We start from the raw sequence: 15,979 nt of genomic DNA, 5'->3' as shown, positions 1-15,979 counted from the left end.
CTTGAGAAGTCTGTGAGTTCCAACTCTCTCTCTCTCTCTCTCTCTCTCTCTCTCTCTCTCTCTTTCTCTCTCTATTCTCTTGCAAAGGTGTTAGAAGGTTTTTATTGCTTGTTTTTCACTCTCTTGGATTAAATACTTAGGTATTTGTTTCCAAGCTTAAGAGAACATCAAAAGGACTAGAAACCTACATCAAGTTGGTGTATTGTTGGTGTATTAAAGGTTCCTCGTTCTTCATTAAAAATCAAGCCTCCCAAGAGGACCCAAAGAACAACAATGGTTGTCATTTCCTCCTTTCTTATATGGTTGTTTTTAATCTTTCCATTTCTTGCAAGATGATCCTTGGTGGCTTGTAAGTTGTTTATAATTGTTCGAAAATTCAATTCTTCCGTTGCTAAAATAGCAAGTTTCTAAAACTATTTTTGAACAAAAAACCAAAAATGTATCCATCTTGGAGAAATCGAAAGATGGGTTGGATCCAAGATTCTTTCGGACTGAGACCACAAAGTCCAAGAGCTTGGACATGAACCACATCTTCTAGAATATCTTTTATCACCAGAGTAATAAGATGATATATAAGGATTTTGGTATGGATAGGTCTTGAATGTTGAACCAAGATTGGCTAGTGCACCTTCTTCAGTGTTATCTTCGCTAGGCCCTTGTCTGATGTCGAAATCTTGGAACTTAGATGCTAAATGAAGATTGGCTAGTACACGTTCTTTATTTTTCATTGCATATACTCCACTAAAATTGAATCACCCAGACATCAGGTATTTTCCTTTTTGACCCAAATTATCAATTTATAGCAAGAATGTGGGTCCTTGTGAGTATGTTGGGCGTACTCAATGGGTAGGAAGGACATACTTGGCAGAAATGCAAACCCTAATATTGACAGTTTGAGCCCTATTTAATAAACATTAACTGTTATAACCCCTTCCACATTCAGCCTCCATCTTCCCAAACACGCCCTTGCAAACCATATTGTTCATTTGTGAGTTTTTGATCCCTTTGTGCCTTTTGTGTCCATCCTTGAAGGAAGAAGATCTTTGAACTACCTTTGGAAAGCTTCAAGCATTCTAGATTTGGGATTTTCCCTCTCAAGCCAATTCCAGAATGTATAAAGTTCAAACTTGATAACTTTTTCACTAGATCTTGTTAGTTTTTAAGTTTTAGAGAATTTTGGTCCCATAATACTGATATATATGAGCATGGCTTACTCTTGACCAATGGAGTTGTCCTTTCAGATTTTTTTGAGTGTTAAGTGCCATAAAAATGTGATATTGGTCCCTCTTTTCCCTCCATGCAAGAGTTATGAAATTTAGGTTTGTGTAATCAATTGGGGTTTTGGGTTTTGGACTCCTTCTCGCCATGAAAAGTGATAAAGTTGGAAACTTTATGACTTAGAATGACATTTGGGAGCTTCTTTAGGAACAATGCTTGGTTTTGGTTCTTGTTACTCATTTGTTTGAATATTTACGATCTTTAAGGTTTTATTTTAATCACACCTCATAATCTAAAAAAATAGTTGAATAGATCGTTGCTCCAAATGCTAACTTATCAAAGTCCCTCGGAGCTTCTTTAGGAACAATGCTCGGTTTCTTCCTTAAATCAGTGGCAATGTCCACATCCATCGATCCAACTTCTTGAATGTATGACTTGATCATAATTTGAAGATGGGACATCATAGGTTCGTATTTCTCCTTCTCTCGCAGCAACATGTTGAAAAGCACCATCCAGTCATGGGGGTTTAGGCAGAGAAGGTCTGCAAGGGTAAATTTGTAGGCTTGACAAGCTGATCCTCTCGCAACCTTAAACTTCGCATTGGGGAATTTTCGGTCTCAATCGGCCCAATGACTTTCACAACAACAATCTTGTTCTCACTCCAAGTTTCAAACCGGGGCTTCACGTGCTTCAAGTAAAAGGCGAACAACATTTGATATTCCCTGTTGTAAGTGAATGGTACATTCGCAACCTTCACAAAGGCACGAAACATGAAAGCCTTTGGAGTGATTGGAAGGTCAAGTTGCGAATCCAGAGTATTTTGAATAGCAAAGGAAGCCACTGGATCCAACCAATATTTACTGAGTAGATCCACAGCCTTGTTCTGGATACGCTTCAGGGTCCACTTAGGAAATAACAACATTCTGCTCTTAAGAGTGGCCTTAGCTTCATTTTTAGCCTTTTCCTTCTCTTCTGTTTCCCAAACATGCGAGCATGTTCATCTATTTATGCTTCGCGAGCCTTCCGCCTTTTGATCTCAGATTCATCAGGGTCTCCGTCTTCGTCGTCATTGCCAATAAATGGTTCGTTTTTAAATAGTTTTTCTTTCCCTTTGGGCTCCTGCTTGACGAAAGGTTTTGTAGGGGCTTTAGGAGGTTCGTTCCTTTGAGCATTGGATCCACCTTCTCCCCCTTGTTTTGAAAATGACTCCGGTTTTGAAACACCCTCCAAACGGTGTAGCATTGCGAACACCGGTCTGAGTTTCTCATTTAAATGGTGCTTAACAGTGATAGAGATTATGGAGTCCCTTGTCTCAATGATATCAGAGAGCAGTCCAGTGACATCGGTGATATAGCTTCTCACCACTTCCCTCTCAGATAGCAAATCATTAACTTGGTTTTCAGCTTACTGAAGCTTGACATCCAACACATTACATTTTTCTTTCTTCAGGGCGAGACCATCCATTATTTTTCTTTCCATCACCAAGTCCTCCTACAGCTTTGTGATTTTCTCAAGGACGGAAGATTGGAATGCTTATTGATCAGTCTGAAAGTCCTTTCAAAGTTGAACAAAGTTGGCCTTTTTAGGTTTGAGCAAAGCACCCACATTCTGAATGGCTTGATTCGTAGAAGCGATGTTGGAGTTGTAGGTGGTCTTGTTATCGTTCATGAATTCAATGGTGTCAGTAATTAGTAGGGATGAGCATTAGAACCGCCGGAACCGGAACCGGACCGGAACCAGAACTGAAATTGGTAATAGGTCCGGTTACCGGTTCTCCATTTTTATGAAAACCGGTCCCAGTTCTAAGAACCGGAACCGGTTTGACATTTTTTTCATTTTTTAAAATGCGCATAACTCGCTCATATGAAGTCGAAATTATTTGATTTTTTTCCAACATGTAATTTGGAGTTTGAAATTCATTTTTGACGGTACAAACATATGTTTTGGTTAGATATTGAATCAGACATATGCCCCGAAAGAAAGCATATGGATGTTGCGTTTTTTTATTTCAGCATTATTTGTTTGTTTTTTTGAATATGTCCCATTTTTTAAATGTGTATAACTCATTCATATGACGTCGGAATCACTTAATTTTTTTCTAGCATGTAATTTGATGTTTGTAGTTCATTTTAAACTATAAAAACACATATTTTGGTTAGATATTGAATTGGTTATAGACCCCGGAAGATAACATATCAATGCTGTATTTTTTCTGTTTCAGCATTTTTTATTTTTTTGGAATCTGTCCCCGCTTTTAAAATGCGTATAACTCACTCATATGAAGTCAGAATTACTTGATTCTTTTTTCATCATGTAATTTAGTGTTTGTACTTCAATTTAGAATGTAAAAAGTCATAATTTGGTTAAATATTGAATCATTTACAAGCTCCAAAAGATAGCATATAATCTGTAGTATTTCAACCGGTTCTACTTTGAAAAATAACCGAAAAACTGGGACCAGAACCGGAACTGGCGCTAGAACCGGCGGTCCAGTTCCTGGTTCTTATAATATACGAAAACTGGTTCCGGTTCCGAACCGGTCCGGTTCCAAAGCTCATACCTAGTAATTAGTTTATCGACTTTTTCTGTTGTTGTTTTCCAAACTACAGCGGAGTCACATACTGCTTTAGACATAGTTGTAGCATTAGCAGCATGCTCTTTCGTAACTCGCTCGAGGATGGAATCAACAGCTGCTCTGGAGTATGCCTCAGAAAAAGAGGCCTTGGATGCGAGAAGCAGTTGATCTATCTTCTCGTGAAGAGACTTGATTTCTTCTTTCATAACAAAAGCTTCATCTTCACTGTCAATCCTTATTTAGATAGGACTGTAAGTGAATCCGCTCGAATCATCATCTTCGTCTCCAAAAATCATGTCAGGGTCATCAGTGCGAATTAGAGAGATAGGTGGTGAAACGTGGCTTGAGAATCCTGAAGTAGTAGCCCCAGTATGAGATACATTCATTGTACTTGCAGGTGTAGTAGAGGTTTTGAATGGGATGGTAGAACCAGTGAAGATAGGAGGAGTAATAGTAACTGTTGTTGGTTGAGATGATACTGGTGGTGGACAAGGTGCAATGGTGATTGGGATAGAAGTGGTGGTTTTGGTGAAGGAGGAGGAGAAGGAACATAATCATTAAGAGGTGGAGAAACCTCACGATTCGGAGATGGATCCTTGATGTGAATAGATGGGTCAAAGAGAACTTGATCTTCCTCCTCAGTGCGAAAAGGAAATTCTTCTTCATTGTGAACCTGCTGGTTTTCTTCAATGCGAACCTCAGACATGGAGTCAAAGCTTTCGTCTTCACTCTGAGATGGAGAAGGAGTTGGAGACTTTCACCGTCTAGCAGGCTGCTATCGCTGTTTTGGAGCAGCAGTAGATGTTGCAGTATCCTTTCTCTTCTTGGGTTGAGGTTTCGCAGCCTCATATGGTCCTACTTTCGATGTGTCTTTCTTACTAGTCTTCTTGGACCCTCTTCCTCCTTTCTTGACCTTGTCTGCCTTAGCGGTAATCGCTTGAAATTCTACAGCTAATGGGCGAAATCTAGAGGGCTTAAGAGCGCGATAACCCTCTAAGATTTAGTGTTGGTAGCCAAATCACTGAACATGGCCTCAAGGATCATTCTGATGAATGAAAACTTTTAGGTATCGGCCACAATGATGCCAGTAGTGTATAATGTTGCGATCGAAGCCATCAGTGCATCAGACTTCACTGGAATTTTAAGTTGGTTAATCGCCCTGTTAACAATGATCGACCAAAATCTCGCACAAGAAATCTCACTGTGGCGAGTGATAGAATGAGTGCTCTGGATGACTTGAGCCCATAGGATTGAACCATAATCGACATTTTGGACAATGTAAAGCCCATACATGAGACCCATAAAGAGCTTACTTGCACAATCGCTGCCTGTGACCCTTTCATAAAAAGCTTTGAATATAATTCTAAACAGAGCATTCCATGTGGGAGGAAGGTTAGGTTTCTTGAATTTGGAAACGGTAGTGAGAGTTTCCTTGTACCCCATTTGGTATAACATTTCCAAGATAGCAGTGTTTGGAACAGTTTCCGAGTTAACCATGTTGTCAGACTGAGGAAGCCGTAACAAATTCCAGAAACAGGCTTTGGAAATCTAGGTTGTATGGTTGTGGATGTCGAAGGAGATTCGTTGTTCATCCTTCACATAGTTTGCCATTGTGTATGCCTTGGAGAGAAGCGACATCAGAACATTCTCAAGTTGAGACATAGCTATTGTCAGAGGGAAGAATTTCAGGCAGTTGATAAGAGGTAGCATGTAAGGATCATACTTAACTGGGTCCAAATCGATAATGAGGTTTTGGTGTTGCTTGATGGAATGAAGTGTAGAGTGAACAGTTTGATCTTGAACATATGCGTTTTCAGATGAAGCCGCCATTGATGAACTTGAGGAAGAAGATGAACAGTTGAGAGCTTTTTGGTCGTTTAGAGATTTTTGAAAGTGGTAATGAGAGATAGAACCGTCAAAATCTTTATATACGATTCGATGTGGGTGGAAAATCAGGGGAGAGATTTCATTGGTTATTGAAACGTCGCCTGAAAAAAAAAAGCGCGACTTGACAACTACAGAGGTGTCAGACCCATGCGTCACGCGACGATAAAGTAGCTGTCGATTCAAATTATCACATGCCCATTTGAATTCTTATCTCTTAAGATGAACAGGTGAGAGCTTTTTGATCGTTTAGAGATTTTTGAAAGTGGTAATGAGAGATAGATCCGTCAAAATCTTTATATATAATTCGATATGGGAGGAAAATCAGGGGAGAGATTGCATCTGTTATTTAAACGTCGGCTGAAAAAGCGTGACTTAACAACTGTAGAGGTGCCAGATCCGTGCGTCATGCGGCAATAAAGTAGCTGTCGATTCAAATTATCACTCGCCCATTTGAATTCTTATCTCTTAAGATATGTTGCGTTAGCGTATCCCGTTCGCAGTGAAGTAGCGTTATGAATATATATGCCACGAACGTGTAGTTCAACGAACATGTATACAATTGTGAACCTAAAATACCATTAGTAACCACTACCTAGACTTTGTGAAAATCACAGGGATATTCATGCAAGAGTGTTAAAGATAAAGAAATAAATCTAAACATTTCTTTGGGATTTAGTGATGCCTAAATAAAGAAATGAAACTGTGGATCTCGGGCATAGATCTCTTCCTTCAAAGTCAAGAAAGACTAAGAAGTGTCTGTGTGGTTTCCTGTTGAATAACGATTAAATGTTTGTTGAGAAGCATTGAAAGGCTTCTTTTGATATGGCATATAAAGTGTGGTTCAGTCTTATACCTAACTACGAACATGACGTAAGTGCGAAAGTTGGAAGAAGTACTCGTGTGACCAGTGTAGTCAGTTAAACGAGTAGGTTTGAAAGAGTTTTAGTGACTTGGAAAGTAATTGAAATCTAAAAAAAAAAATTAAAACTGGATCCATTGGGAAGAAACATGTTAGGACTAGAATATTTAATCAGGATCACAAAAAAGAAAAGAGATTTCTTGGTACAGACCACGAAAGTGGACTTTCATTAATTCCTTGGTGAATATACTAGAACGTTTGATTGTTCACCATCAATTCATGAAATGTATTGAATTTTGGGTTTCACTTAGTTCGTAGTGTACGAAACTAAGATCATGAAAACAGATGTTGTGTAACCATAAACCTTAGTGATAATATCTAAGAGTGTCAAGGGTTACAAGTATGAATGCGAAAGTAGTAGAGAAATGTAAAGATTGTTTTAGAAAGCGAAAGTGCCTCTGCAATGCGAAAGTGACCATGCAGATAACTCTTCTCTTAATGTGAGAAGAGTAAAGTAGCTCATGACTGATTAGAATTAGCAGCCTGATTTGGAAGAATTGATTGGTAGTATCAACTCATTAAGGCTTCAACTCGAGTCGTAGAGGCTTAGGTCAACATGAAGCAGCATGCTTCTAGGGACATTTAACTAATACATAAGTAAAGAGAGTTATATACCTACCCCATCACATGAATTGATGGATCTTGCAAACATATTATTCCATGATCTTGGTGTGAATTTATTAATTTTGGAATTTTGAATGTTGGGAAAATAAAAGAAATAAAAAAATAAACACAAGATTAAAATACTTTTGTAATTTTATTTTTCTGAAAAGAAGTAAAATAGAAACAAATAAAATATTTTTGGTTTTTGAGAATTTCTGAAAAGAAATAAAAACAAAAATTATACAAATAGAAAAGAAAAGAAAGCAATAATATACGAAAATTACAAAAGGATATATGAAAAACAAAACCACAAATGAACAGTGTTCTGTAAACTACTGAGAGCGTTTGCACCGATTCGTGTCCATAAATACGACTGCAAATGAACAGTTGATTGCAAGTTAATGCGAACATTCGCACCAATTCGCAGTGAAACTTTATGAGTGCAAAAGTGGTTTTGGTACAGATTCAGCTTCCATCATTCCCATCCCTTGAAGTATTCTATTAAAGGTTGTTTCAGGTAGGGCCTTGGTGAATATGTCAGCTAACTGATCAGCGGATCTAACGAAATGTATCTCGAAGTTGCCATCTTCCACGTGATCTTTTATGAAGTGATACCTTAGTGATATATATGTTTCGTCTTTGACTATTGCAGTGGATTGTGACAAATGTGAATTGCACTTTCGGAGTAACAGTAAAGTGGGATTCTTTTCATACTTAATACATAGTCGCTAAGCTGCCTTTGAATCCAAATGACCTAGGATGTGCACGAAGCTGCAGCTATGTATTCAGCCTCAGCTGTTGACAATGAAACACATGTTTTTTTTCTTGGATTGCCAACTTACTACTTTGCCATCAAGAAATTGGCATCCACCAGTTGTACTTTTTCTATCTAATTTGCACCCCCTAGGTAAGCATCTTAGAATGCTTGAAAGAAAAACCCTGAGTTCGTAGGATACCATATTCCAAGAGATGACGTTCGTTTCAGATATCTAAATATGTTCTTAACTGCCACCATATGAAGTTCGCGAGGATTGGATTGGAACCTAGCACAATAACATACTAAAAACATAATATTCGGTCTACTGGTTGTTAGATACATTAGTGAACCAATCATCTTACGATAAAGGGTCATACCTGCAACTAGTTTATCCTGTGAAGGAGTCAGTTTCGTTCCGAATGCCATTGGAACCTTTGCCTTTGAGTCTCCCACCATTCCAAACTTAGCGAGTAAGATATCCGTGTAAGCTTATTGATTTATAAAAATTCCCTCCTGTCCCTGTCTAATGTTTAATCAAAGGAAAAGGTTAATTGGACCCATTGAGCTCATCTCAAATTTAGTTTCCATCAACTTTTGGAACTCAGCTGTTAGGTTGGGATTAGTAGATCCGAAGACGATGTCATCAATATAAATTTAGACGATTATCAAGTGGTCACCCTCTTTCTTGCAAAAGAAGGTTGGGTCAACCGAACCTTTTTTGAATTTAGACATTTTAAGAAAATGAGTTAATGTTTCATACCAGGCTCTTGGAGCCTTCTTTAGACCACAGACTGCCTTGTCGAGAATATAGCAGTGGTTGGGATACTTTTCATTCACGAACCAAGGTGGTTGCTCCACGTAAACTGTTTCTTTTAGTTTTCCATTTAGGAACGCACACTACACATCCATTTGAAAAACGTCCAGGTTCTTATGAGCCTCATATGCCAAGAATATGCGAACGGATTCCAAACTCACTACTGGTGCGAAAGTCTCTTCGTAGTCAATACCTTCTTCTTGACAACAACCTTTGACCAAAAGTCTTGCTTTGTTCCTAATCAAGTTGCCTTCTCTATCCATCTTGTTACGAAATACCCATTTCAAACCAACAACTGATGCATCTGGTGGAGTTGGAGTTAACCTCCAATCCTTTTTACGTTAAAACTCATTGAGTTCATCTTGCATTGCTTGCACCTAATCAGAGTCATCAAGAGTAGTGTCGATGGTTTTGGGCTCTATCTTGGATACAAACGAATTAAACATACAAAATTCTACTTTTGAAAATAGTGCAGTTTGCTTCGCTTTTAGTTGGGATCGTGTAAGGACACCAACAGAAGATTCACCAATGACTTCAGCTTTTAGGTGATCTTTGGTCCATTTGGTCATAGAAGGATAATTGGGATCTAAGGATGGATTTAGTTCAGCATTAATTTCCACAAATTCTGATTGAACTGATTGAGCGTCTGAATCGCCATTCGCTTCCTTATTCTCCCCCTCGAATGATGCAAACTCATTAACTTCTGGAATCGAATCATAGCCTTCAGAAGGAGGCTAATATGGAATAGGTGAAGTGAAACCCTCCCCTGTAGTGGAGTATTCGTGCTTTGAGGTATTGCATCCCCCCCTAGAAATGTGTATTAGATTAAAAATTCTCCCACTGGAGAGTAGTGTTCGTGTCTTGAGGGATGTTTGCAGTGGGTGGCTGTAGTGGCATATCTTTCGCAACATCATCAATGATCTTCTTACGATTGTCTACTTTGTTATAATATGCCTTGGCTTCAGATGTCATGGCTTTCTCAGGTTCATTAAACACTAACATGAACCCCTCATATAGATTGGAAATTGGAATAACAACATAATTGGGCTTCAGAAAGATTTTCTGGTATTTGACTTTCGTTTGAATGAATCCTCTTCTTATAGTTGTCATAAACGTGACATAATAGGTTTCTTCGATTTTCTTTGATCGTTTGTTGAGAACCCTATATGCCTTAGAGTTCAGTGAATATCCAAACAATATACCCTCGTCAGCTTTGCATTGAACTTGTTCTAATGTTCCTTAGAGTTGAAAATGAAACACCTGGAACCAAAAACATGGAAAAAGTTGACATTAGGTTTGCGATTATTTAAATTTTCAAATGGAGTAATAGAAAATCATTTATTCAGGATGGATCTGTTTTGGGTAAAGCAAGCAGTAGCGATAGCATCTGCCCAGAAGTATAGTGGGAGGCATGCGAACATTAGCATGATTCATTCAGCTTCACACAAGGAACGGTTTCGTCTTTCAACTACGTCATTCTGTTATGGAGTGTAGGGAGCAGAGAAGTTGTGTGTGACTCCTTTTTCAGCAAGAAATTCTTCAAAAGCTTGGTTTTTGAATTCTAGCTCGTTGTCGCTACGAACCAGCTTTCACAGTTGAAGTTCGATTTGCTTGATAAAATCCTTGAGATTTGGAATTGCATCAGATTTCCGTCTAAGAAAGAACACCCAAGTGAAACGTGAACAATCATCTACAATTACTAGAGTATACTTACTGCCACCAACGCTTTCAATAGATGAAGGTGCACATAAGTCGATGTGTAGAAGTTCCAAAGGTTCGATGAATTTCATGTTCACGATAGTTGGATGTGTTTTTCTACTTTGCTTTCCCATCTCACAGGCAGCACACAAATGATCCTTGTCAAATTTCAAAAGAGGAAGTCCTCACACATGATCACCAAGAACGAGTTTGTTAATGTCTTTGAAGTTTAAGTGCAAGAGACACCTATGCCATAACCAGCTTTCTTCTGAGTGAGATTTTGTAAGCAGGAAATAGCTGGCTTCCCTCGTATGGGTTTAGATTTAACGGATACATCTCAGCATTCCTTGTGATATCAGAAGAATAAAAATGGTTTTCTTGTCAATGATTTCTAATCCTTCGTCATCAAATGACACCTTCAATCCAATCCCCACAACCAATTGCAAGACACTAACAAGGTTGTGTTGTAATCCTTCAACGTAAGGCACTTTGCAAATTGATAAATATCCATTCTTTATCATTCCATAGCCTTTTATTCTTCCAAAGGAATTATTACCATACTTTACATTACCACTATCCTTAAGTGCCTTGAACTCTCGTAGCTCCTCCTTCCTTCCTATCATATGACGCGAACGACCACTATCAATGTACCATCCAGTGTCGAACTGTTCGTCACGAATTACCTGCAAAAATCAAGCAGATTTAGGAAGCCAAAGTTTCTTGGGTCCTTGTGAGTCTTTCACAGAAAGAGGAAAAGTAATGTCAAGATTAACCATATATGTTCATTTTATGAGCGTGGTTTCATCTTTTCGTTTGATGGTAAAAACTTTGATTTTGTTATCTTTTAAGTTCGTTTCTTTAGAATCAGAAGATTTGTGCTTGGTGTTAGCTTCATTATTAATGGGTTTCTTTTTAGTTTCCTTATGGTTAGCATTCCTTGTCTTGGTTGGAACTTTCAGCTCCAAAACTATCTTTCCCTTGCCCTTGTTGTCATTAGATGTAGACTTCGTGGATTGAGAGTGATAAGGCTTTGGTCTCTCCATTGGTTTCTTTTTGAAGAAGGTTTTTGGAGTTCCCTTTTGCTGAGAGTTCCTTGGACCGTGAGAGCAACAATGCGAACATTGACTGAGATTTACCTGTGAACGTACTTTCGCATTGTGATTAAACCTTCATTCGTTGTGAACATAACCAGAATTTTAGGATTGCCAAAATTGCTTCCTTTCATTGATATTTCCTTTATATCTCTCATTTATTTGTTGTTTTTGATCTGCAAGTTTCTTAGACGACTTATGAATATTCACATTTGGTTTTGGTTTTGCCAAACCAGATTCGCTCTTCACTGGTTTGGATTCACTGCGAACTTCTTTGGTACCACTTGGGCTACCTTTTTCAAATGTTGAGCGATTGTTTATGGGTTCACCTAGATATCTTCCCTTCGCTTTCCATGAGGTCCTTTCAGATAACCAACAATTTCATTAGCATTATCTATTGGGGCTGACCAAAAGAACTCATCGCAACCGTCCCTGTTATCCTCGTCGACAATGGACTTTAATTCGACAGTTTGAGTTTCGATCACTCCATTAACATTAAAAACATTATTTGGAGTAGTTTGGACCCTTGGAAAAACAGTTGCTTATTTTTTCAAAAAAAATTAGTTTATTTTGAGAAATTATTGCGAACTCAACTGAATTTTCAGAAATAAGAGCTTTCGCATGTTGGGATTCGTTTTTAACGAATTCCGAGCAGTCAACCTCATCCTCTACGCAGATCTCACTCATATCACTATCCTCATCGAATTTAGAACTGTTTTCAACATTCAAATTATTTTCTGAACTGAACTTGGCATTCAATGAGTCAAATTTCTGTACAGTATCAAATTTAATAAGCTTTTTATCATTCTCATCCAAGATTTGTTTCAAGATATTTTTGTGGTCCTTGGACTCAATGTAATTTTCGATTTGTTCAAGACCATATTTGTACGCATCATAAGTTTCTTCAAACGAAACGATAGATTCGCATTTGTAGCAGTCTGCGTCTATTTCATTTTCCTTTAATTCGAGAAACGACAAAATCATATTGTGGATTTTCTTACCAATTTCACAATCGAGGTGCAGTTCAGTGATATTAAAGTAAAGCTGCTTTGCAATTAAACAAAAAAATTTGCGCTGTTTCAAAAGAATAAGATTATCTCGTTGCAAATAAAGAGATTAATCCCTAGACTTAGACAAATCCAACTCGATCTTCTGAATCCATATATGACTCTCATCACTCTTGGATGTAGCCTTGCTCAATTGATCAATTAGGTTAGAGTTTGTCAACCGGGTTGACTTTAAACTATCGTTTATGCTTGAAAAGATGAATTTTAAGTGGCTTAACTCAGTTTCATATCTAGATACAGGAATATTAAGAGTCTCGAGAATGGAATGTATGTTATTGATCGGTTGTTCGCACTCATTGATTTTTTCTGGAACAGGTCGTGTGGGAAAACAACTATCAACCCTTCTCTCACTTCCGTTAGCATTCTCCTACTTCTGTGAACTTCCACCAGTCACCATTAAGCATCTTCCTGAGAACTGCGAACTTTCCTCTTTTGCTACAAATGCCCTTCTGTGTGTGTACTTGCAAACTTCTTCATCCTCAGAGTTTGTCGACCAGACCTCCACTCCTCCAAACTCGCCTTTAGCCATATTTTCCTACACAACTAACACAGGCATACAATTATCATTAGTTTTCTTCCTCTTGAACTCCTCCAGATTTCTCAGATGGTAAGCTTCCTCATCTTCTCCTTCATTCTTCTCATTTTGCCTTCGCATCATACACTCTTTGGCAAGATGGTTTTTGCCTTGACAATAGTTACAATCATATCCGAAGTCACCAACCACCTTTTTCTCCTTATTCTCTTCCTCTTTCTGAGAATCACTCATGTTCTCCTATTTCACTTTCTTCGAGCTATAGCTTCCCTGCCAGTTTCTGTTTTTAGTTGAAGGAAACTTCTTTCTAGCAAATCACTTAGGGTTTGACACCATTACATCAAAATCTTTGTTTGAGAGCTCAAGCTCAGAGTGATCTGATCTATATCTGACATCAGTCATTGTCTTGCCCTTCACAACCAAGGCTAAAGACCCCATTCCAGAAACGACCTTCACTTATTTCGTCACTTCACTCTCTCGTGGCTTAAGAAGACCCACAAGCTTCGCAAGAGTATAGTTCTTGAACTGTTCGTGCGCTTTAACAGTTAATACTACTGATCGCAGTGCATTCATGAACATGACCTTTTTCTCAATATGTTCACGTCCTATTCCATGCTTCATCATTTTGATGAGAAGATGATTATATCGATTGAATGTGGCAGTCAGTGTTTCTTCAGGCTTTTGAATGAATTCGCCAAACTTGGTTAGCAAGAGCGTTTGATTCGAATGCTCTAGATCTGTGTCTGTTGAGTAGAGCTCTCTCAACCAATCCCAAATGGCCTTCGTTGTGTCACAAGAGCTCACGAGATGGAAAGTATCTGCTTGCAAAGCAAATCTGATGATTCTCATTGCTTTAATATTGCTTGTGAGTTTGTCTTTTTTGTCTTGAGGCATGTCCTTCACATCAAGAAGCAGTTGGTTGAATTCTTCCTGGATTTTATTTTTCTTTTAGTCTCTATGTGAACAAACGAACCTAGAGTGATTTCCTCCCAAATTATATAACCGTTATCTTCCGAGCCTAGAACATAATCTACAAAGACCATCCCCCAGACTTCATATTCGTGAGGAAAAAGAATCAGAATTCTGGTTTTTAATCCAATGTTGCTTGAGATATTCAAGAAGTTGATGTTTGAATCATCGTTATGCATGGGGAATAACCTTTTGATATCTGTAATGAATCAGACGTGTAAACAAAGATTGTTTATATGGTAATATTGAGATCTCTTTGAGCCGTCACAATGACAAAGAAGATGACTGAGTTCAATCCAATATTAACGAAAACCCTATAACTCTATAAGTAGAAGAGATGCGTATATATTACACAGTCTCCTTCTCTGATACCAATTGTTGAAAATAAAACCTTACAGACCGTAAAGATTCAAACAGATAAGTAAATAAAACATGATATTGATCAAACTGGTGTTGAATGATTAATAGTAACACCTCAGAAGAACTCGATGAAGAATTAGTTCTGTAGAGGCGTAAATAGGGTTACAACGATAATATCAGAGTTGACAAAAATACGATTCATGCATGCACCTTATATACCCTAACCCTAGCAATAAAAATGAGTGGACAAGCCCAACTCGTTTATACAAACGGACTAAACAAACAGGCCCAATGACGCAATACATAATACTCAACAAGGTGAGTTTTCCTCACTGTACTTCTGGGTCGGAGGAACCAATTCCAGCCCACGAGGATATGTATCATGGTATGTAAGATGATATTATGATGGATAGATGTTAGAGTGGTAGATATGTATGATTAGTTGTATTCGTTGGTTATATGTTAGACTGGTAGATCTGTATGATCTCTTGTACTTGCGAGTTGTTGATTGTTGTTGTATATGTCTACATGTTATGCTTTGTTAGGTTGAGGTGTTCCTACTATGTGCTATTCCATGATATGTGGGGCGTACTAGATAGGTTGTAGGCCTCATGAGGTGGTCCAGTCGGATTGAAGTCTCATATTTGCATGATGTGATATGTTTAGTTTTGTATGGTACTTAGGATTGACTTACTAAGCTTTAGCTTACAGTTTGATTGTAAAGGCTTCAGGTACCTCAGAGGACAGGGGCAAGGTGTAACGCCCGTAGATCCGATCTAGCCAATTTAGAGGCAATAAGTGTCGAAAAAGAATTTTTGAAAAAAGATTATTTAGAATAAATAATCTTAACCAATTTGTAGTATATGTTACAAGGTTTCCATACATATAAAGAACGCCAAAATCCGAGTTATAACGAAGAAGTTATGACCCGTCGAAGTTTCGCGGCGGAAACGACACAATACCAGGAAGTGTAAATAGTGAATTTACAATAGGGTGAGTTTTAGCCTTAGCAACCTAAACGAAAGTTGTAGAATACATTAAACAGAGAGTGTCCATAAAAAGAACGCCCAAATCTGACTTCGTATGAGTAAGTTATGATTTTTCAAAGTTTCGGCTTAACAATGTACACCCTGAAATTCGAATAGTAGATCGAGCGGTTTTTAGCCGACACAACCTAAACAAGAATCGAAGATTTCATTTATAGTAGCGTCATGAGAAAAAGATGGTCGAAAACGGACGTCGGATGAAGAAGTTATGAGAATTTCACGGACCAATCCTATCCCGACCTGTTAATAACATAACTTTTAAAATAAATCAAAATTAGCCGACGGAGTCCAAACAAAAGTTGTAGAGTATGTTCCTGTCTTTGTGTGGATATAAAGAATGTCGAAAACGGAGCTTGTATGCGAAAGTTATGAATTTTTAAAGTTTGTACTCAATTTTGCGAAGCCTGGTGAGGAACTGGTGACGTGGCAGCATCTGGGCCACT

General features: G+C 38.1%; 1 protein-coding gene across 1 annotated transcript; it reads right to left on the bottom strand.

The window, feature by feature from the left end:
* Positions 1-10,794: 10,794 nt before the first annotated feature.
* LOC111876606 (uncharacterized) lies at positions 10,795-11,514 on the bottom strand. The gene is made up of 2 exons (XM_023873157.1): positions 11,299-11,514; positions 10,795-11,154 (listed from the first exon to the last, which is right to left on the bottom strand). Exons 1-2 carry the CDS (start codon positions 11,512-11,514, stop codon positions 10,795-10,797), a joined length of 576 nt encoding a protein of 191 aa, XP_023728925.1.
* Positions 11,515-15,979: the final 4,465 nt, after the last annotated feature.

Source organism: Lactuca sativa, chromosome 5, assembly GCF_002870075.4.
Source record: "Lactuca sativa cultivar Salinas chromosome 5, Lsat_Salinas_v11, whole genome shotgun sequence".
Taxonomy (NCBI): Eukaryota; Viridiplantae; Streptophyta; class Magnoliopsida; order Asterales; family Asteraceae; genus Lactuca; species Lactuca sativa.
Note: the sequence above shows the minus strand (reverse complement) of the source record. Positions and strands in the feature narration are given on the sequence as shown.